Source organism: Erythranthe guttata, chromosome 14 (assembly GCF_056151865.1).
Source record: "Erythranthe guttata isolate IM_541 chromosome 14, IM_541, whole genome shotgun sequence".
NCBI lineage: Eukaryota > Viridiplantae > Streptophyta > Magnoliopsida > Lamiales > Phrymaceae > Erythranthe > Erythranthe guttata.
In genome coordinates this window covers 22,041,714-22,060,289 of record NC_142546.1, presented here as the reverse complement: position 1 = coordinate 22,060,289, position 18,576 = coordinate 22,041,714, and the positions used below count along the sequence as shown (strand labels likewise).

Sequence of the window (18,576 nt, the reverse complement as noted above, 5' to 3'; positions counted from 1 at the left end):
GGATCGTTATTGTCGATTCCATAAGGACAGAGGGCATACTACGGAAGAGTGTGCACAACTTAAAATGGCGATTGAGAGGCTGATCAAACAGGGCCATTTAGGCGAATACGTCGATAAGCCGCGAAATAAACGCCGTGATGATCCTCCACGCCGAGATAATAACCGAGATCAACAACAAAGACGAGAAGATGGGAGTCACCGACGTGACCTAGATAACAATGATAACCAACCTACCCGAGGAATCATCTCCTTCATCTCCGGAGGACCGGCGGGAGGTGATTCACATAATGCAAGACGCACACTCGCTCGATCAGCGCGCATGAATCAAGAACGCGCTTCTCCATCCGAACGCGTATATCAAATACGAAGACCTGATCACAGCATAGTCTTCAACTCCTCCGACCTCGAAGGTCCAGAGGAAGACCATGTCGACGCATTAGTGGTAACAACAACGGTGGCCAACTTCTTGGTCAAGAAAATATTAGTAGATGGTGGGAGCTCAGCTGACATCATGTACCTCCATGCTTTTAAGCAGCTAGGCATAGATAATGCCCGTTTTAGTCCCATCTCCACACCCCTGAAAGGGTTCACAGGAGAAGGCATTTTGTCAATGGGAGAAGTGGAGCTGCCTGTTTCTTTAGGGGAAGACCCCTGTCGAATCACGAAACTAATCAAGTTCCTCGTCGTCGACAGGCCATCACCCTACAACATCATTCTGGGGAGGCCAGCCATCCACACATTCAAGTCAGTACCTTCCTCCTACCATCAGAAATGGAAGTTCCCTACTCCCTATGGAATGGGAGAAGTGCTTGGAGATAGACGTCTCGCTCGAGAATGCTATGCAAGGGCCCTACGAGAACCCTCAAAGAAGCCTAAACCGCCCGGAAAGGGAGACGATACCCAAAAATCCGACAAACGGAAGTGGGTCAATGCAATCATTGAGGACAATAAAGAAATCCTCATCAGTGTACCAGACGATAGCATCAAGCTAGCGGCTGTCGAAGAGCTTAAGCTCATAGAGCTCACACCTGGAGATGATTCCAAACTCCTACGCATCGGATCTGATTTAGATCCTGAGACGGAGCAGCAGCTAATCAACTTCCTGCGACACAATGGAGATGTGTTCGCATGGAAAGCCCAAGATTTGTCGGGCATTCCCCCTCAGGTAGCCCTACATCGACTTAACGTCGACAAGAGGATGAAGCCAGTCAAACAGAGGAAACGAACGTTTGGACCCGAACGCAACAAGCATATCAAAGCAGAAGTGGCTAAACTTCTAGAGGCAGGTCATATACGACCAGTTCAGTACCCTGAATGGCTGTCGAACGTAGTGCTCGTTCCTAAACCCGGAGGAAAATGGAGATTATGCGTAGACTTCACTGACCTCAACAAAGCCTGTCCTAAGGACCCATTTCCTCTACCCAGAATCGATCAGCTCATCGATTCGACCTCGGGGTGCGAACTCCTCAGCTTCCTCGATGCATATCAAGGATATAACCAGATCTTACTTGCACCAGAAGATCAAGAGAAGGCTAGTTTCATCACTGACCAAGGCATCTACTGCTATCAAGTCATGCCCTTCGGGTTAAAAAACGCAGGAGCCACCTACCAGCGTCTAGTGAACAAAATGTTCGCAGATCAGATCGGTAAAAATATGGAGGTGTATATCGACGACATGCTCGTCAAAAGTGTCAAGGTCTCGGACCACCTAATTGATCTGGATCAGTGTTTCGCCACCCTGCGAAAATATAAGATGAAGCTCAACCCCCTCAAATGTTCATTCGGAGTTAAGGGAGGCAAATTTTTGGGTTATATGATTTCGCAGCGAGGAATCGAAGCTAATCCCGCTAAAATCGAAGCAATCACCTCCATGGCTCCGCCAACATCGATCAAGAAAGTTCAACAACTCAACGGCTGTTTAGCATCCCTGAATAGATTCATTTCAAGATCAGCGGACAAGGCTCTCCCATTTTTCGAGATTCTAAGGGGAGGAAAAAAGTTCGAGTGGGATGAGGCATGTCAAAAAGCCTTCACTGAGCTAAAGTCATACCTCGCTTCACCACCCTTGCTCACAAAACCTCAGCCGGGAGACACACTCATGCTGTACTTAGCTACCTCGGCTGATGCCATCAGCGCGGTCCTCATCCGAGATGGAGGAAGAGGTCACCAACCCATATACTACATAAGTCGCGCTCTTCAAGGGGCCGAGCAACGCTATACCAATATGGAGAAGCTCGCTCTCGCCCTCATCAACGCAGCCCGGAAGCTTCGACCTTACTTCCAGTCACATCAAGTAGTGGTTCTCACCAATTATCCACTGAAGCAAATACTAAGGAGTCCCGAAACGTCCGGACGATTAGCAAAATGGGCTATAGAGCTAAGTGAATACGGAGTAGAATTCAAACCCCGCCCAGCTATCAAAGCGCAAATACTGGCTGACTTTCTAGTCGAAATGACTTCAATGGAAGAAAACACCTCTCTACCTACTTGGTCTGTCAGCGTGGATGGATCTTCCACTGCCACAGGAGGAGGAGCGGGTATCGTCCTAACGAGCCCTGATGGAGATGAGTTCGAATATGCTCAACGATTCGAATTCACAGCCTCAAACAACGTCGCTGAATACGAAGCACTGATAGCGGGAATTCGCCTCGCCCTAGCAGCCGGAGCACGCAAGCTCCTAATCCAAAGCGACTCTCAGCTCGTCGTTAACCAAGTACTTGGAGTTTACGAGGCCAAAGAAGACATCATGGCCAAATACTTAGCTCTCGCGCACACCCTCTTATCTAAATTCGAGAGTTATGAGATAAAGCAAGTACATCGCTCCAATAACGTCCATGCAGACAAATTAGCTAGGCTAGGAAGCTCCATGGCCAGCATCGGAAGTCGGAAGGTGACGCTCCTCACCTCACCTCAGCCGGAGATAAATTCGCCTACTGAAATACACTACACCGAGGAGGATGAACCATGCTGGTTCACTCCAATCCTGAATTATCTCAAGAAGGGAGAACTTCCAGCGGAATCCACCGAAGCACGAAAGTTAAAAACGAGAGCCGCTCGCTTCGTCATAGTGGGAGAAGAATTATACAAACGAGGGTTCTCATTCCCTTACCTCAAGTGCCTCGACCCGACCACAGCGGATTACGTACTTAGAGAAGTACACGAAGGCATCTGCGGAAATCACTTAAGCGGGAGAACTTTAGCTCTCAAACTACTGAGGCAAAGCTACTATTGGCCAACGATGCATGAAGACGCGAAGAAGTTAGTCCGGAAGTGTAAACCCTGCCAAGAGCATGCAAATATCACTCACCTACCAGCGGCATTAATGCAACCAATTGACAGCCCCATCCCTTTCGCCCAATGGGGGATGGACTTAGTTGGACCATTCCCACCCGCCACAGGAGGACGTAAGTACCTCATTGTAGCAGTGGACTACTTCACCAAATGGGTGGAGGCGGAACCCTTAGCACGTATCCGAGAAGAAGAAGTCATCCAATTCCTATGGAAGAACATCGTCTGTCGCTTCGGAATCCCACGTTCCATCATCTCCGATAATGGAACCCAATTCTGCGGTGACAAAGTAAAAACTTGGTGCCTCGGCCTAGACATCAAGCAGTTCTTCACATCCGTAGCAAATCCACAAGCTAACGGCCAGACGGAGGTCACGAATCGCACTATACTCCAACACCTTAAGACAAGGCTTGGGAGTGCCAAAGGGAAGTGGGTGGACGAGTTGCCTAACGCACTATGGGCTTATCGCACAACCCCACGAGCAGCAACCGGAGAGTCGCCTTTCAACCTAGCTTTCGGAACAGAAGCTATAACACCCGTTGAAATAGGTGAACCATCTTGGAGAATCACCAACTACGATCCAACAGCTAATGAAGAAGCTATGCGAGGAAGCCTAGACCTTGTAGATGAGCTACGAGAGATCGCATACATCCGGCAACAGATGTACAAATCACGCATGGCCAAGGCATATAACTCAAAGGTCCGTCCCCGCTCTTTTCAAGTTGGGGATTTAGTCCTCCGGAAAGCTGAAGCCTCTCACCCCATCGGCAAGCTCGACCCAAAGTGGGAAGGACCATATAAAATCACAAAAGTAGTCAACACTGGAGCATATCGCCTAGAGAACATTGATGGACACCCTATACCCAGAACATGGAATATAGGGAACCTCAAACGGTTCTACGCCTAAGGTATACACCTGCCTTACTCCAGATCAGTTGAGGTCACCATCCATACCCCTTCTATATGAAAGTTACTTACAAATTGTCATATCTGCAGGCTCCGCGACCTTCCACGTAACTCGTCTTATAAGCTGTTTCTACATGGTTAGAATATTTCTACTATACAACTAGGTACGTTAACATCCCACCTAAACTGGGGGGCTAATAATTTTTACTTACATCAGCGAGTCATAATTACATCCCACCATCTTATTACAGATTGAGAGCCAATTACGAGGGGATGCATATTACTCAATCAACGGCCCAAAGAGCGAGAACACTCCAAACCACATCGCCAAGGGTAACTATACTTCCACTAGCATTCAACACACGGATGATCTTATTTACTCCTACTAACGTGAAAAAATAATTCCACTAGCAGGCATGATCACATAGTAACTCGCAGCAACTCACGAGTTGATTTCATATCCCGAAGTGCGAGGAAGAAAAAACATCCCCGTAATATGGTACGTAGATCGGCAATGCACATCCCCTCAGCTTCAATTACTAAGTCTTCAATACAAATGCTTAGACAAAATTCTTTTTTCTCAATTATATTTGACAGGCATAGAAACGCCAAAGGAATTCATTTTACCATCAGCACAGCAAAACGAACGAGTACAAGCAAGACGTGGAAGAAGAAGAACAAGTGTAGTACAATCACTTGGAACAATTTTTATCAAGTCAATTTTTCTTTTTTCTTTCTCGCTCCACCAGTAGTTATTTACCTTTGCCTCACGTAGGCCCATCGCATTAGTCATTTACTTACATTCGCCTCACATAGGCATGTAACAATTCTCCTTTGCTATCGTTGAATAAATAACACTTTTTCGCTTTACTATCTACGCATTTACGTCTATACAAATTATCTCTTACCATGAGTTCAAGTCAAAACCACCCCACAAACACTTAGAGAGATTTAGATAATCCGTATAGCCTGGCCAGCTGGATTATCTAGGTCCCTTTAGCTGTTTCACGAGGTGCTACATTTAAAACGTGGCCACGGACAAAAATATCATAGACCCAAGTGGTCCAAACAAAGGGCACGACCCCTAACAAAAACCTTGGGAGATTGATCCCCTCCTCAAGTACATCGCGTATAATGCTAATGTAAACACATAGAAGCAACGCATTAATTCTCGACAATGTCAAAATAAATAAATCGAAATATAAAACTTCAAAGTCAAACGAGGAAGAAATTCAAATAAAATAGTAGTGGACATACCCAACTACATCAGCGATAAAAACAAACTAAGAAATCCATAGCAAAAATTTAAAAAAAAAAGGGGGGAGAAATTAACTACTCTAGCAAATAAATCTAAACTCCCCTACCGCGAGCGGAAGACGTACCCACAGTGGAGTCATCCGCAACCATGTCATCCACGAGCTCTGTGCCCGTCACATTGACATCTACCTCATCCTCCTCTTCATCGGATATGCCAGCTTCCATCCCACGAATCACTTCCTCGCTGATACCACCCGCATCGCGCAGATATTTGCGACAAGCACGCACTAATGGCTTATATACCACAGCCAATGCATGCTCCTCAATCATAGCGACACACTCATCACTACCTCGGAAATTAGCCTTGGTCTCCTCCACAATGGAATCTTTATAAGCCGCACCGCCTGATGTGGTGAGGAACCTTTTCCCCGTCGCCTTCTCGATTTCATATTTCTCTTTGAGTTGATCGTAGCATTCGTTCAACTTATGAACATCATCTTTATAAGCCTTCGCATCACCACGGATAACCTCGAGCTCCTCCGTCCTCTCAGCAAGCTCCTCTCTCCTCCGAGCAAGCTCTTCAGAGCGTAGAGCGAGATCGGACCGAAGATAGGTCTTCCATTTCCCCAAAGATAGCTTCACACTCTTCACGAATTGGTAATGAACGCGAGGATGAAAGCAAAAGAAAGGCATCTTAGTGGGCCGATGTAACGTAAATAACGCCTTGAATAAACTCACAGACACAGGCAGACCTACTCGAACCACCCTAAAATGAAATGCCTGGAACATCAGAACAGCAGTGGGCGTTAGCTGACTGTACCCAATCTTGAATTCCTCGCAAACCTTCAACAAGGTAGGATGCGGTGTAATCTGAGATGTGCACATCAAGTACCCCAAAAATACCGTATGAAACCCATCGGGTGGCGAATACAAGCGATCGCCCTTCCTAGGCAACAACAACTCCACATTACTCGGCGCTCCAGATAAACGACGAATAGAATGCAACTGCTCTTCAGTCAATACACTGTCAAAATCAACTAAGTCCAAATTAATTAGCTTCTTTTTCTTTTGCCTTCTACTATCAACCTCAACATCACCCGGCGGAATATCATCTTCCTCCTCCTCCTCGACCATCGGCTCAACTTCACTACTTGACACCGGATGTTCACTCGCCAAAGGAGCTTCATTCGAATCATCGCTATCACTCCCAAAATCCACGACTTGACGCATATAATGACGTCTACTAGAACCCACTTCATCAACAGTAGGGCAAACATTAATATTGTTACGCACTTCTACATCGTCACTCCACGATTCAATGATTTCTCGCCGACCAAAACTTCCACCGTTTAAAACACCACGCGAATCAGCACCCCCGGATAATTGCCCGTCAATTTCGCCCGAATCGGGCTCAGAACCGGGCTGTAACGCGCCCTCACGCGCGCGCGTGGCCCCAAAAGGGGCAGATCCACGCGCGCGCGCGTCACCAGCCTGCCCAGCACCACGTGCAACACTCCCATTGGCCCCCGCGCGCGCGTCCCCTTCACCCAACCCACCAGACGCGCGCGCGCGTCTCTGCAAACCGCCCCCAATCACGCGCCCACCGCCGCCAAGTGGACCAATGGTGCGCGCGCGTCCCTCCAACTCGCCAACCGACGCGCGCGCCCCTCTTTCTCTCTCCTCCACCGACGCGCGCGTGCGTCTATCGGGAGGCGTGCCCGACGCGCGTCCCACCAAAGCTGCTGGCCCACCTGGCCGGCCAACCCTACCTCTCTCCTCCTCGATCCGGGTGCAAGCCGCCGGCTCCGTGGCTTCACTCGGCTTCCCACCCGCCTGGGAGTGCGCGCCCCCTCTCACACACATCCGCCCGGCAGCTTGGCTCGAGCCAACGCCCGAAGCCAAGCTTGCTACAAACCCCCTGTTATTTGATACTCGTGAATTTCCTGCTGCAGATCCAATTTCTACACCCAATGGTACAAGTTTCTCGCGTTCCATACTCACCGTACCAAAAGTTTTCTTACCCCCTTCCACCGGATCTCGAAGTTTAATTCGTAAAGATTTCGAATTACCCGAGTTCGACATGAGATAAAATTTTTCTCCGAAGAAATAATCAAGCAACAAAAAATTTCTACTCTACCGATATAAAATAAAAGAACAGAAAGCAGAAGAAGACCTAAGGTTAAAGATACATACCCATATCTATTACGCAAGAGTTGAAGTAAATTCTTTCCACCACAAAAGGAGTATATTTATTTGGCCCCTGGTATATTATTTAAAACCCTTAAATATATACCTCGCTGCCAAATAAATACAATTATTCCTTATTCAAATTAAGGAATTAATTCACCACCAACGGAAACAATTCACTCCACGACGCAATTAACTCTCGACACGACCCGGGTCCCTCTACACAAGTCTCCGTCTCGAATCGAGAGTTGGGGGGCTTAATGATATACCTAATTGGGCCGACCCAATGGACCCCAATTTATTTAATAATTAGGCCCAATACACGAAAGTATTCGGGCCCATTACACGAAAACCCAAGCACCTTCAAAGTAAGGCTTGGGCCCAACAAAATAAGCCCAACTCAATCAACGACATATAAATAGAAGTTTTATTCATTTGTAAATGTACGTTCTCATTATTGATAATCCACCACGAGTTTATTCTCTCTATTCTCTCTACGGTCCGTACATCTGACTTGAGCGTCGGAGGGGTTTCCGCCGGATCAACCCCCGGCTTAGTTCACGTGTGCTTATTTTGTAGGGACCTCAGGATCATCGAGTTGTCAAGCTACTGATCCGCTTTGCTCTCCCAACTCATTTTTCCATACCCCTTAGGTGAGCTATATTTTAGCTTCATCAAATTAGTTTTTCCTGAATTTATTACTAATTAGGCCTTTGTTTTCATATTTTGTTGTAATAATTTAAGATTGAATGTAATGTATGAGATAAATTTCATTTGTGCAATAGTTCGTAAATTAGATTATATACGAAAAGTGTAAATAGCACGGGACAGATTATATGCGACAAGAAAAGCAGAAGAAAAGGCAATTCAAGTTGTTTAAAAATTAAAAAGTAATTAATAAGTAGATACATAAGTTATTACTCAAAAAAAAATACATAAGTTATTATAATCGGTGGAATTTTAATGCGTAATAATAATGCGACCATTAAAGATGGAGAAAAGGACTAGTGATTCTATTTGATATAGATTAATGCAGGCGGTTCACTGTCTGGAAAAAAAATATACACTCAATTATAGTGTTTATTTTTGTATATTTATTTATCTTTATTGGGCAATTAAAAGTATAGCATTGTTTCATTTCACCTGCCCAATGTAACTCAATAAAAGCACTGCTCTTACGGTAACTCTGGTGAAATTACAAAAAATCCTTCATGCTTGGATAATTACAATAATTATTTAATTATGAATCATCTTACACGTTCATTTTTATGGTGTAAAATTCAATATAATATTCTAGATTTTGTAGAATGTTCTCTAGTTTGTACTTGTTTTGTGCAAAAGCAGTTTCTGATGCACCAATTTTCAAGCCAAGAGACACTTCTTATGACCATCTTGTTTTAAAATGTAGAGTTCGAATGGGGTAAAATGGGTACAAACTGAAAAATATTCCACATGATCTAGAAAACACCATTAAATTTAACACCACAACAGTGGACATGGAAGAAGATTTTACCCAAACAAGATATTTTTTTTCTCGTAATTTTGACCTTAATTACCTCCCGGGTGGCTGTAATTCACGGTTTTATCTATCCTACACCTGGTGAAGGTTACACCGAGTGATTTTTAACCGTTGATCTACACATACCAATATGGATGTGTGTGTTTGTGTGTATATAAATAGTAAAGATCTGTGCGGTGTATTTCACCCGGTGTAGGATCTCAAAAGCCGTAATTCACCCTATTTTATCAATACATAGTACATTCCCACAAGGGTTAATAACTTTTAAAGGATGGATATAAAAGGGCAAAAACAAAAATCCTCAAATTACGACTTTTCACAACTTGTGAAAAAAGTGAAGTAAAAGACACCTACCAATTATTACAATTGATTACTTTCATTTGAAAATTATGACCAACACTCTAATACAAAATCAAATCACCAAAAAATATCACTTTTATTTGGATAATTCGAGTCACTCTCTCAATTATATATTGTCTTACGAAAAAATTCCTCATTCAATGGGTAAATTTAACTTCGTACGGGTGGACGTGTAAAACAATATATAAATAAGAAAGAGTGATTGTAATTGTCCAAATATAAATGATTTTTATCGTAATTTTGACCCTTATATGAGAGGTATGAATTTTCCCGTTTGAAAACAATATCATAAAAATATTTCAATTTTTGTAAATAGCGGTAAATAATCTGTTGAATTTTCATTTTTGTCAGGCTAAATTTAGATTTGGACTGCTAATTTTAGGGCTAAAGCCCTAAAATTAAAGAGATTGGGCTAAAGGCCCTTTTAGCTAGCAGTATAATTTAGCTAGGCCCATATGAATGGTGGAAGAAGAACATAACATACGCTGTAAAATAATTTGATTTATTAATTGTATTTATGACATTTCTTATAATTAAAAATTAGTTTTCAAAATTAAATAATATGATTGTGTGAGAGAGCTAAAAACATTGCTCATTAGTAAATCAAGTCCAGTAAGAAGAGAATGGAAGCAACTCAGGAAGACAACGGAAAACCCACCACCGCCGGCGATGATGAAGAGCCGATGGTTGGTCCCGGACCGGCGCCTCGCGCCAGAGCCAAACGTCCTCTGCAGTTCGAACAGGCCTATCTCGATTCCCTTCCCTCCGCTAATATGTATGTGTTCTTTTCCCCCATTACTGCGTGTTTGCGCGTTCTAGGGTTTAGGGTTTAGGGTTTTTCGCAGAAGTTTTACCCCCTGAACGAAATGTTGTTTATTCAAGCAGAATAGTACTGTGATAAATTTGATTTTGATGTTTGGCTTTCGGAATGAGCAGAATTTTTACTGCTTGAAACGAAATATTGTTTATTCAAGCAGAATAGTACTGCAGTCAATTTGGTTTTGAATTTTGAATTTTGAATTCAATGCAGGTATGAGAAGAGTTACATGCACCGCGATGTGGTTACTCATGTAGCGGTGTCGGGGGCTGATTTTTTCATTACTGGGAGTGCAGATGGTATGGGCGAACTTGATTTTTACTTTCTTTAATGAAGTTGCTTAGATTAGTTTTTTTTTTTGTTGCCATTGCCGTGTTGCTAGTGTAAGGTTTGTAAATTCAGTTTTGAGATTCTTCATGATTGTGAATCTACTTAAACTATGGTCCTATTTGTTAGAATATGTACTGCTATGAGCCCCTTGATTTCGGATTGTCTTTCAAGTCTCGTAAATGAACTGAAAAATGTCAGGAAGTAAGTTGTCATAGAATTTTAGGGTTCTGATTGGCTTGTGGAGAAGCTAGAAGAGAAATGCAAAATGTTGAAATTTGAAGCTCAATTGATTGTCATATTTGTTTTTCCTGATCCTGGCTGCCTGGCCTGTCTTTCTCTATATGATAAGGATGTAAAATGGAAACTCTTCCTATGAAGTTCACTCGTATGGTAATTGCTAAAGCTAGTGAAAAATGCTAGAGAACTCCACATAATAGTATGAGCTTGTTCAGAAGTTGAAGGGAATCATATCTGAACTTTAATGCTTTGCTACCATGAATTAGACTGAAGTTCACGCTATAGGGAATTTTGGATTCATTTTTGGCTGTTTTTGGTGAAGTGCTTTGAGAGTATGCGCATTGGGAGAATGTTTTGGGCAATGTGATGGAATGAGAGAGAAATGTAATGGAGAACATTATGTATAGTTTGTTTTATTTTGAGTAGATGATTTGATAATGAAAATATTCTTTTAGGACAATTCTAGTCATCTCATTACATTCTAAAGTTAACTGTTATATCATTCTGGGAATCATTTTTGGATCCCATTAACTAGGAAGGAACGAAGGACCTGTTCAATCAACATTTCTAGTTATTTGCTATGAGTTTTTTGGCAACTGATTCTGCAGATAATTGTCTTAAAATTTTGCTTCGTACCTGTTTGAAAACACGTTTATTATTTTTTATGCAATTGACTTTTACCACTCATTTCACTGTGTATCATGACTAATGGAGAATAGACATTCTATTATATAAATGTGAGCGGAGCAGATCTTTCATATAGGATAGTTCCTTTGCTTCAAAATGTTTGATGAAGTGATATATGGATCTAAAGAATTGTTATAGACATACCCCCGCATTTCTTATGCCATCATGTTCTGTATCATTTGGACAAATCTTATAGATGGTTAAACAAAAATGACATTAAATCTTGGTAGTTGGAAGAAGATGATAGAAGTATTTCATCAGAGTAGGTGTAAGTTTTGGCTTATATTTAGGAGGATAAGCATTCTCAATCTTGCATACCAATTTCATTCCAACTTAATTAGGCAAGCCAATCACGCCGTAAAAGATTTTGTTGTTTGCTGTTCTACCTGGAGTACCCAGAAGACGAATAATGATGAATAGTTTCCATTAGTCACAACAATATTAACTAAAGTAATAAAAAATAATTTTAATCTTTTCCTCAATAACTTACATATATGTTGTATTTTGTTTATATTCATGAAGATGCCATACTCCTTCAATTCTTTGTACTGAAGTTTGGTTGATTTAGTTTTTGTTTACAGCTTTCATTTATTGGTCTTTTTACAGGTCATTTAAAGTTTTGGAAGAAAAAGCCCATCGGCGTAGAGTTTGCGAAACATTTTAGGTCCCATCTTGGTCCAATTGAAGGCCTTGCGGTGGGTTCCTCTTTCATGTCGATGGGTTCAAGCTTTTAACTCTTTGATTTATCGTCATCTCTTATTCTTAATCCAGTTTCTGAATCTATGAACATTTTATTTCTTTTGGTCTTGCAGGTTAGTGTAGATGGCACCCTATGTTGTACGATTTCCAGTGACCGTTCAGTGAAAATATTTGATGTATTTAACTATGATATGATGGCCATGATACGTCTTCCTTTTGTGCCTGGTTGTGTTGAATGGGTCTACAAACAAGGAGATGTAAAGGCGAAATTAGCTATTAGTGACCGCAACTCTTCTTTCGTTCACATATTTGATGCCCGCTCTGGTTCAAATGAATCAATAACATCGAGAGAGGTATCTTTCTATTTTTCTTATTAAGTGAAGCAGAAACTCCGCAGTTTCTTTCCATGGTTGTCTTCTAAATAAATTATCATTTCCTTTGTCCTTTTTGGCAGGTACACATCGGCCCAATAAAATGTATGAAGTACAACCATGAATATGACACTGTGATTTCTGCAGATGACAAAGGAATCATTGAGTACTGGAATCCGACTTCCCTTCAGTTCCCTGAAACTGGGTGAGTTTTTCTATTGAAGTTTGTGTTAGTTCTCTCCTAGTGGCTAACTTATTGTGGATTAGATGAAGTATATGAAACTGCACGTCATAATGGTTTATCGTAGTCTTCTTTTGTAATTTATCAGTTGGACTAATTATTAAGTAGTTTATCAGTCTGTTAGGTCTTGAGATGATATATTTTCATATGTTGTGCAGGGTGACTTTTAAGCTTAAAAGTGACACAGACCTGTTTTCGATCATAAAATGCAAGACTACTGTTTCTACCATTGAGGTAATATTGAATAGCTCAGTCATGTAATGATATCACAAATTCATAAAATGCAAGACTACTGTTTCTACCATTAACATTCATTTTTGTCTGGTATTTTCTTTTCGGAACTCGGACTTACAAATGCTACTCTCTGTTGTAACTGATTTTTAGGTAAGTCCAGATGGTAAGCAATTTTCAGTCACGTCACCTGATCGTAGAATACGCGTATTTTGGTTCAGAACCGGAAAATTGAGGCGTGTTTATGATGAATCTCTTGAGGTACTAGTTATCTATTTAACCCACTCCACAGTCTCTCTTAAGTGTAATCACTGTCTCCTTAACCCACTTCACAGTCTTTTTTTAAGTGTATTAACGAAAATTGTCCTTCCTTCGTTAGGTTGCCCAAGATCTACAGAGGAGTGATGTTCCTCCATACAGGCTTGAAGCTATTGATTTTGGACGACGAATGGCTATAGAAAAAGAAATTGAGAAAACAGAAAATGCACCTCAACCTAATGCCGTGTTTGATGAAAGCTCCAACTTCCTTATATATGCCACCCTTCTTGGAATTAAAGTAAGATAAAAGGCTTCTTGTGCGACTCTGTTACTAAACATTTTCTTTTTATGTGGACTTTAGTTTAGTGTGATGAGTTATCGCTTTGTGTTTTATTGATCAACAATCGTCAAGTGAGGTCCTACAGTTTCTTTCCTGATGTGTTTTTAGGTTATAAATCTACATACCAATAAAGTTGCGCGGATCCTAGGAAAGGTGGAGAATAATGACAGATTCTTAAGAATTGCCTTGTACCAAGGTGATCGAAGCAGTAAAAGAGCACGAAAGATTCCTGCTGCTGAGGCAAATGCCAACGAAAGCAAAGAGCCTCTGATAGATCCCACCCTCTTGTGTTGTGCTTTCAAGAAGCATAGAATTTACTTATTCAGGTTTAATTCCTATTCTAGCAATTGAATTTGGTATTCTTAATCAGGCTCATGCATTCGCATTCTGGATTTCAATTAAAAAAAAATATCGTAACCACCCATCTCTCATGCTAGCTAAAGGTTCTGCATACACACGCACAGTTAAATATGCTCTTTAGTCGTTACGTACACGAAAACTTGCAAATGGTAGACGGATAACCTATGTCAGGCGAAGACTAAGTCAAATAGCTCGATAAAGAAAACCTGCGAGTATGACATTGAACTTGAATGTTCGTTTTCGTAAACCTAATCAAGCACAATACTTTTGGCTTTGCAAGCCTGGAGCCAATGATTACTTCTTTTCTTTTGTAGCCAGAGAGAACCCGAGGAACCTGAAGATGCAACAAAGGGCAGAGATGTCTTTAATGAAAAACCGCCTGCTGATGAGCTCTTATCTGTATCTGATATTGGAAAAGCTGCGACGTCGTCTCTCCCAGATAATTTGGTGAGTGTTTTTCCTTTTTATTCTCCTTTTTGGTGGTTTAGTCCCTAACAAATGCAAATTAACCACTGAATTAATATAGCTACTGGTTAGCTATTTTTGCTAATTTTGTGGTACTTTTCATTTTTTCAGATCATGCATACTACCATGGGTGATATTCACATGCGTCTGTATCCTGAAGAATGTCCAAGAACAGTGGAGAACTTCACAACACATTGCAGGAATGGCTATTATGACAATTTGATATTTCACCGTGTTATCAAAGGTTTTATGGTTCAGACAGGAGACCCTCTCGGAGATGGCACTGGAGGACAATCTATTTGGGGAAGGGAATTTGAAGATGAGTTCCATAAGAGGTAAGTTTTTTCAGTTTCTAATTTGGTCCTTATTATGGTACTCTTTTTTCCACCTGAGATAAAAATAGAAAAAAAAAAAAAAATTATTACACACACTGTGCAAGGTTGGTCCAATTTGTTGATATACTGGTTCTGTTTTTTCTGCAGTTTGAGGCACGACAGGCCCTTCACACTTTCAATGGCTAATGCGGGGCCAAACACAAACGGCTCTCAGTTCTTTATTACAACTGTTGCCACTCCATGGTTGGACAACAAGCACACTGTTTTTGGCAGAGTTGTAAAAGGGATGGATGTTGTCCAGGTACCATTCTATTCACTAACAACTTTTTCCGGGGTTTTTCTTCGTTAAACAATTCTCCATTACCATGGTCCATGCACTCTTTATGTGTGGGCTCACACAAATTGTTTTCAGCATAAGTACTACTCTTCTATAGAATTTGACTGAAGGGGTAAAAATATCCTATAAGTTATTCCTGCATTGAATTTGATTGAACGGGTAAAAATACACTTTTACGTAAGAATCATATTTTCTTGTGAAAGCTCACTAAAATATTCAACTTAACAGGGTATAGAGAAAGTAAAGACAGACAAGGGAGACAGGCCATACCAAGATGTGAAAATCCTGAATGTGACTATCCCAAAATGAGAACACCAGCTTACCTTGAATCGGTGCGCTCTTAATTAATTTCACCTTTCGAACATAGAGTTAAATCAAATGTTGATTCTTAAATTACTGCTTTTGTATTGTTCTCTTCATTTTTGTTAGTTTTGATTGAGAAGAACTAGATGAGAAAATTTGTAACATGAATTTTGTTGTTAATTACTCGTTAGTTTTCAGAGTAAAAAGTACTAATGCAGTTTGGAAGGCAGAACTTCGTTTGTACTTTAGAGTTGTTCGTAACTTCTAACTTATGGTTAATGAATTTTGTTGTTAATTATCTCTCTTCGATCCTGGCTGTGTTCGTATGTAGTAAAACCATAATACAAGGCCATTTTTTTTTCCTTTTCTTTTAAATGTGTAGATTCGTTCTGGTTACTTCACCAGAAAACAATGAACTACAAGTCTACAACTAAAGAAATAATTTGTTGGTTATTTGAAGCACTAACACATAGTGTATGAATAAAGCAAAACATACATTTTTATTTCAGCTCTTTTGAATTGCTGTCGAATTTCTCCAAGTTAAGATTAAACTTAATTTGATAATCAATAGTTATGTTAACAAGCCAAAAAAAAAAAAAAAAAAAAACCAAGCGCAAACAAAATCATACCAAATAAACTAGTGCCAACTACCAGAGATATACCTTTGATTTTCAACCCTACAAATACATGCCATAAGGAAGCAGCAAATAATGTCAAACCAGAACATAACAATTTTATAGGCAAGAAAACACGAGAAATACGGATAATAATTTAAAATCATCCAGAAAAATATAACTCAAAATTAAGAATATTATATCTCCATGGTCTCCCTAAACAACAAAAATCCCAACTAAAACAAGAGCCAAAATCGTAAAGGAAACACTTTCTAATACAATAGAATGAAGGAAAAGTTGACGAGTGTTCTTTCATATAGAAAATCCACTTTTGCAATTGCTTAATCGAAGAGACTGAAGCCCATGTCCTGAACACACAAAAAAAAAAGGACAAGTCAGTACACAAGATAAAACATTCAAGATTGACAGGAGAATAAAAGATAAGCAGAATAGATGAGAATTGCGACATAATTACAAAGAAAATGAATAGATGAGAATTACATCATCAGACTCTTCTTTCTCTTCCACTTTCTCTTCCTTCTTTGACTCGGCAGCAGCAGCAGGGGCGGCAGCACCACCTCCACCACCAACTGGTGCAGCCACAGCAACACCACCACCACCAGCAGGTACGGAGGCCAACTTTTCCCTTCCAGAAGCAATCAACTCGGTGATATCCTTGCCCTTTACTTGAGACAAAAGGATCTCCAGTTTGTCCTCATCAGCATCAGCTCCAACTGTACCATTAAAGCAATTAGTTATTACAGTAATCCACAATACTGGTTCCAAATATCAAAACCTTGATACTATCAAATATCAACAACCAAACAGTATACACAAATAACAAAACTTGCTGCTGATTCATGATGATCAAATTGCAACAATGAATAGCCAATCAAATCAGAAATGTGGTGATTTCTCATCTATGAAACCAATTGAATTTTTAGCTTTCAAACACCGTAATCTGTGTAAGCAAAACAAGCATAGTAAACATATCAAGTCAAGCACGAGCAAGTTCAATTCAATACTACCGACAGACATACAATTCAAATTGTAATGGTCTACCAAAGATCTGAAGACCAAAGTTTTCATTTTTACCAAGGTAATGGTCTAAATAAAACCAGAGTTAATGTGTGAGAAACAACAATAAATCGCAACAGTTCACACAAGGAAATAAAAACAGCAATCTTGCCAATGTAACAAATGAAATGTGTATTTATCTTAACTGTCATTGCATTTACCCCATTTGAGTAAAATACTTTGCCCACAGTTCAAAATATACGAACAAAAAACTGCCAATTTAACATGAAACCAATGAAATCACAACAGAAGAAATGGAAACAACAACAACGGAGACCCAAATCTTCGTACACATGAGAAGAAACACAAACCCAATAATCCACGCACATAATTACTTTATCAAACAAACAATGCTTACGAAGGGCACATAGTAAATGCAGAGAGAAGTGGGAATGAACCTGATGCGAGGATACTCTTCAAATCTTCAGCGGAAGGGCTGGTGTTGCCACCCAACACGGCCAACAAGTAAGCTGCGATAACCTTCATCCCTATTCAATTCCCAAACAAAATCAAAATCAAAATGAATAATTTCCGAATCTCATAAAATCAAGATTATATTGAAGGAAACAAAAACATAAACATGTACGAAAGAGAGAGAGAGAGAGAGAGAGAGAAGACATACTTGAGAGATGCGACGGCTACGAAAGCTGATCACTGGAAAATTTAGGTGCTGCCTAGGGTTTACAATGAGGGCGAGAAATGAAGTCCGCAGTTGTATCTATATACGAGTGCGGAGATTTGGAATTTATAATTAGGGTTTACAGTGGATCTGATATGCTTCATTACCGATATTACCCTTGGTTTGTTGATTGGGCTTAGAATATGGGCCTTGTCAAAATAGGCCTTACTCTTCAGAAATGTGTAGCCTTTGCGTATTGAATTGGTCCATAGAAAATTAATAATTTGATAAATTTCTAAGAGAATAAATTTATTAAAAGTTTATATAATTCCCATAAAATATAATCAATAACTCTTTAATAAATAAATACATTTATGGCTAATTCATGAAGACTTCAGAAAAAAAATAACTCTTTTTTTATTGTTGAAAATGATTTGATTTGAATCTCGTCTTTGACTTTTCTTAACCTAGTCTAGGTTATTGTGTTATTTTTCCATAATTAATAAAAAAATATCGATTTAAGAATGTCATTTCGAGAAGGCCATATAAGTTGTAGTGAAATTATAGTAATTTCTTTCATTACTATTTATTAGTTTTGATAGGGTCAGTTCGGCACTAATGCGTCGACCTTCCATATTCAAGTTAATGGGCCAAAGGCCCAATGAATCACAAGAACCACGAGTTCGCCATTTTCATTCTTAGCTTCTCGTTAAGAAACCTCTTCTTCTAGAGATTCAT

The 18,576-nt window shown here is 40.4% G+C and overlaps 2 protein-coding genes across 2 annotated transcripts; one reads left to right on the top strand and one right to left on the bottom strand.

Annotated features, from left to right (window-relative positions):
* Positions 1-9,943: 9,943 nt before the first annotated feature.
* CYP71 (cyclophilin71) lies at positions 9,944-15,826 on the top strand. Its single transcript, XM_012983090.2, has 13 exons — positions 9,944-10,292; positions 10,548-10,633; positions 12,195-12,283; positions 12,401-12,640; positions 12,742-12,863; positions 13,058-13,133; positions 13,284-13,391; positions 13,510-13,686; positions 13,837-14,054; positions 14,403-14,535; positions 14,665-14,888; positions 15,036-15,189; positions 15,454-15,826. The coding sequence occupies exons 1-13, from the start codon at positions 10,141-10,143 to the stop codon at positions 15,532-15,534; spliced, it is 1,860 nt and encodes a 619-aa protein (XP_012838544.2). The 5' UTR covers positions 9,944-10,140; the 3' UTR covers positions 15,535-15,826.
* Positions 15,827-16,278: 452 nt separating this feature from the next.
* Positions 16,279-17,984, bottom strand: LOC105959066 (large ribosomal subunit protein P2y). Its single transcript, XM_012983088.2, has 4 exons — positions 17,842-17,984; positions 17,618-17,707; positions 16,644-16,876; positions 16,279-16,510 (listed from the first exon to the last, which is right to left on the bottom strand). The coding sequence occupies exons 2-4, from the start codon at positions 17,703-17,705 to the stop codon at positions 16,484-16,486; spliced, it is 348 nt and encodes a 115-aa protein (XP_012838542.1). The 5' UTR covers positions 17,706-17,707; positions 17,842-17,984; the 3' UTR covers positions 16,279-16,483.
* Between the last annotated feature and the right edge of the window lie 592 nt (positions 17,985-18,576).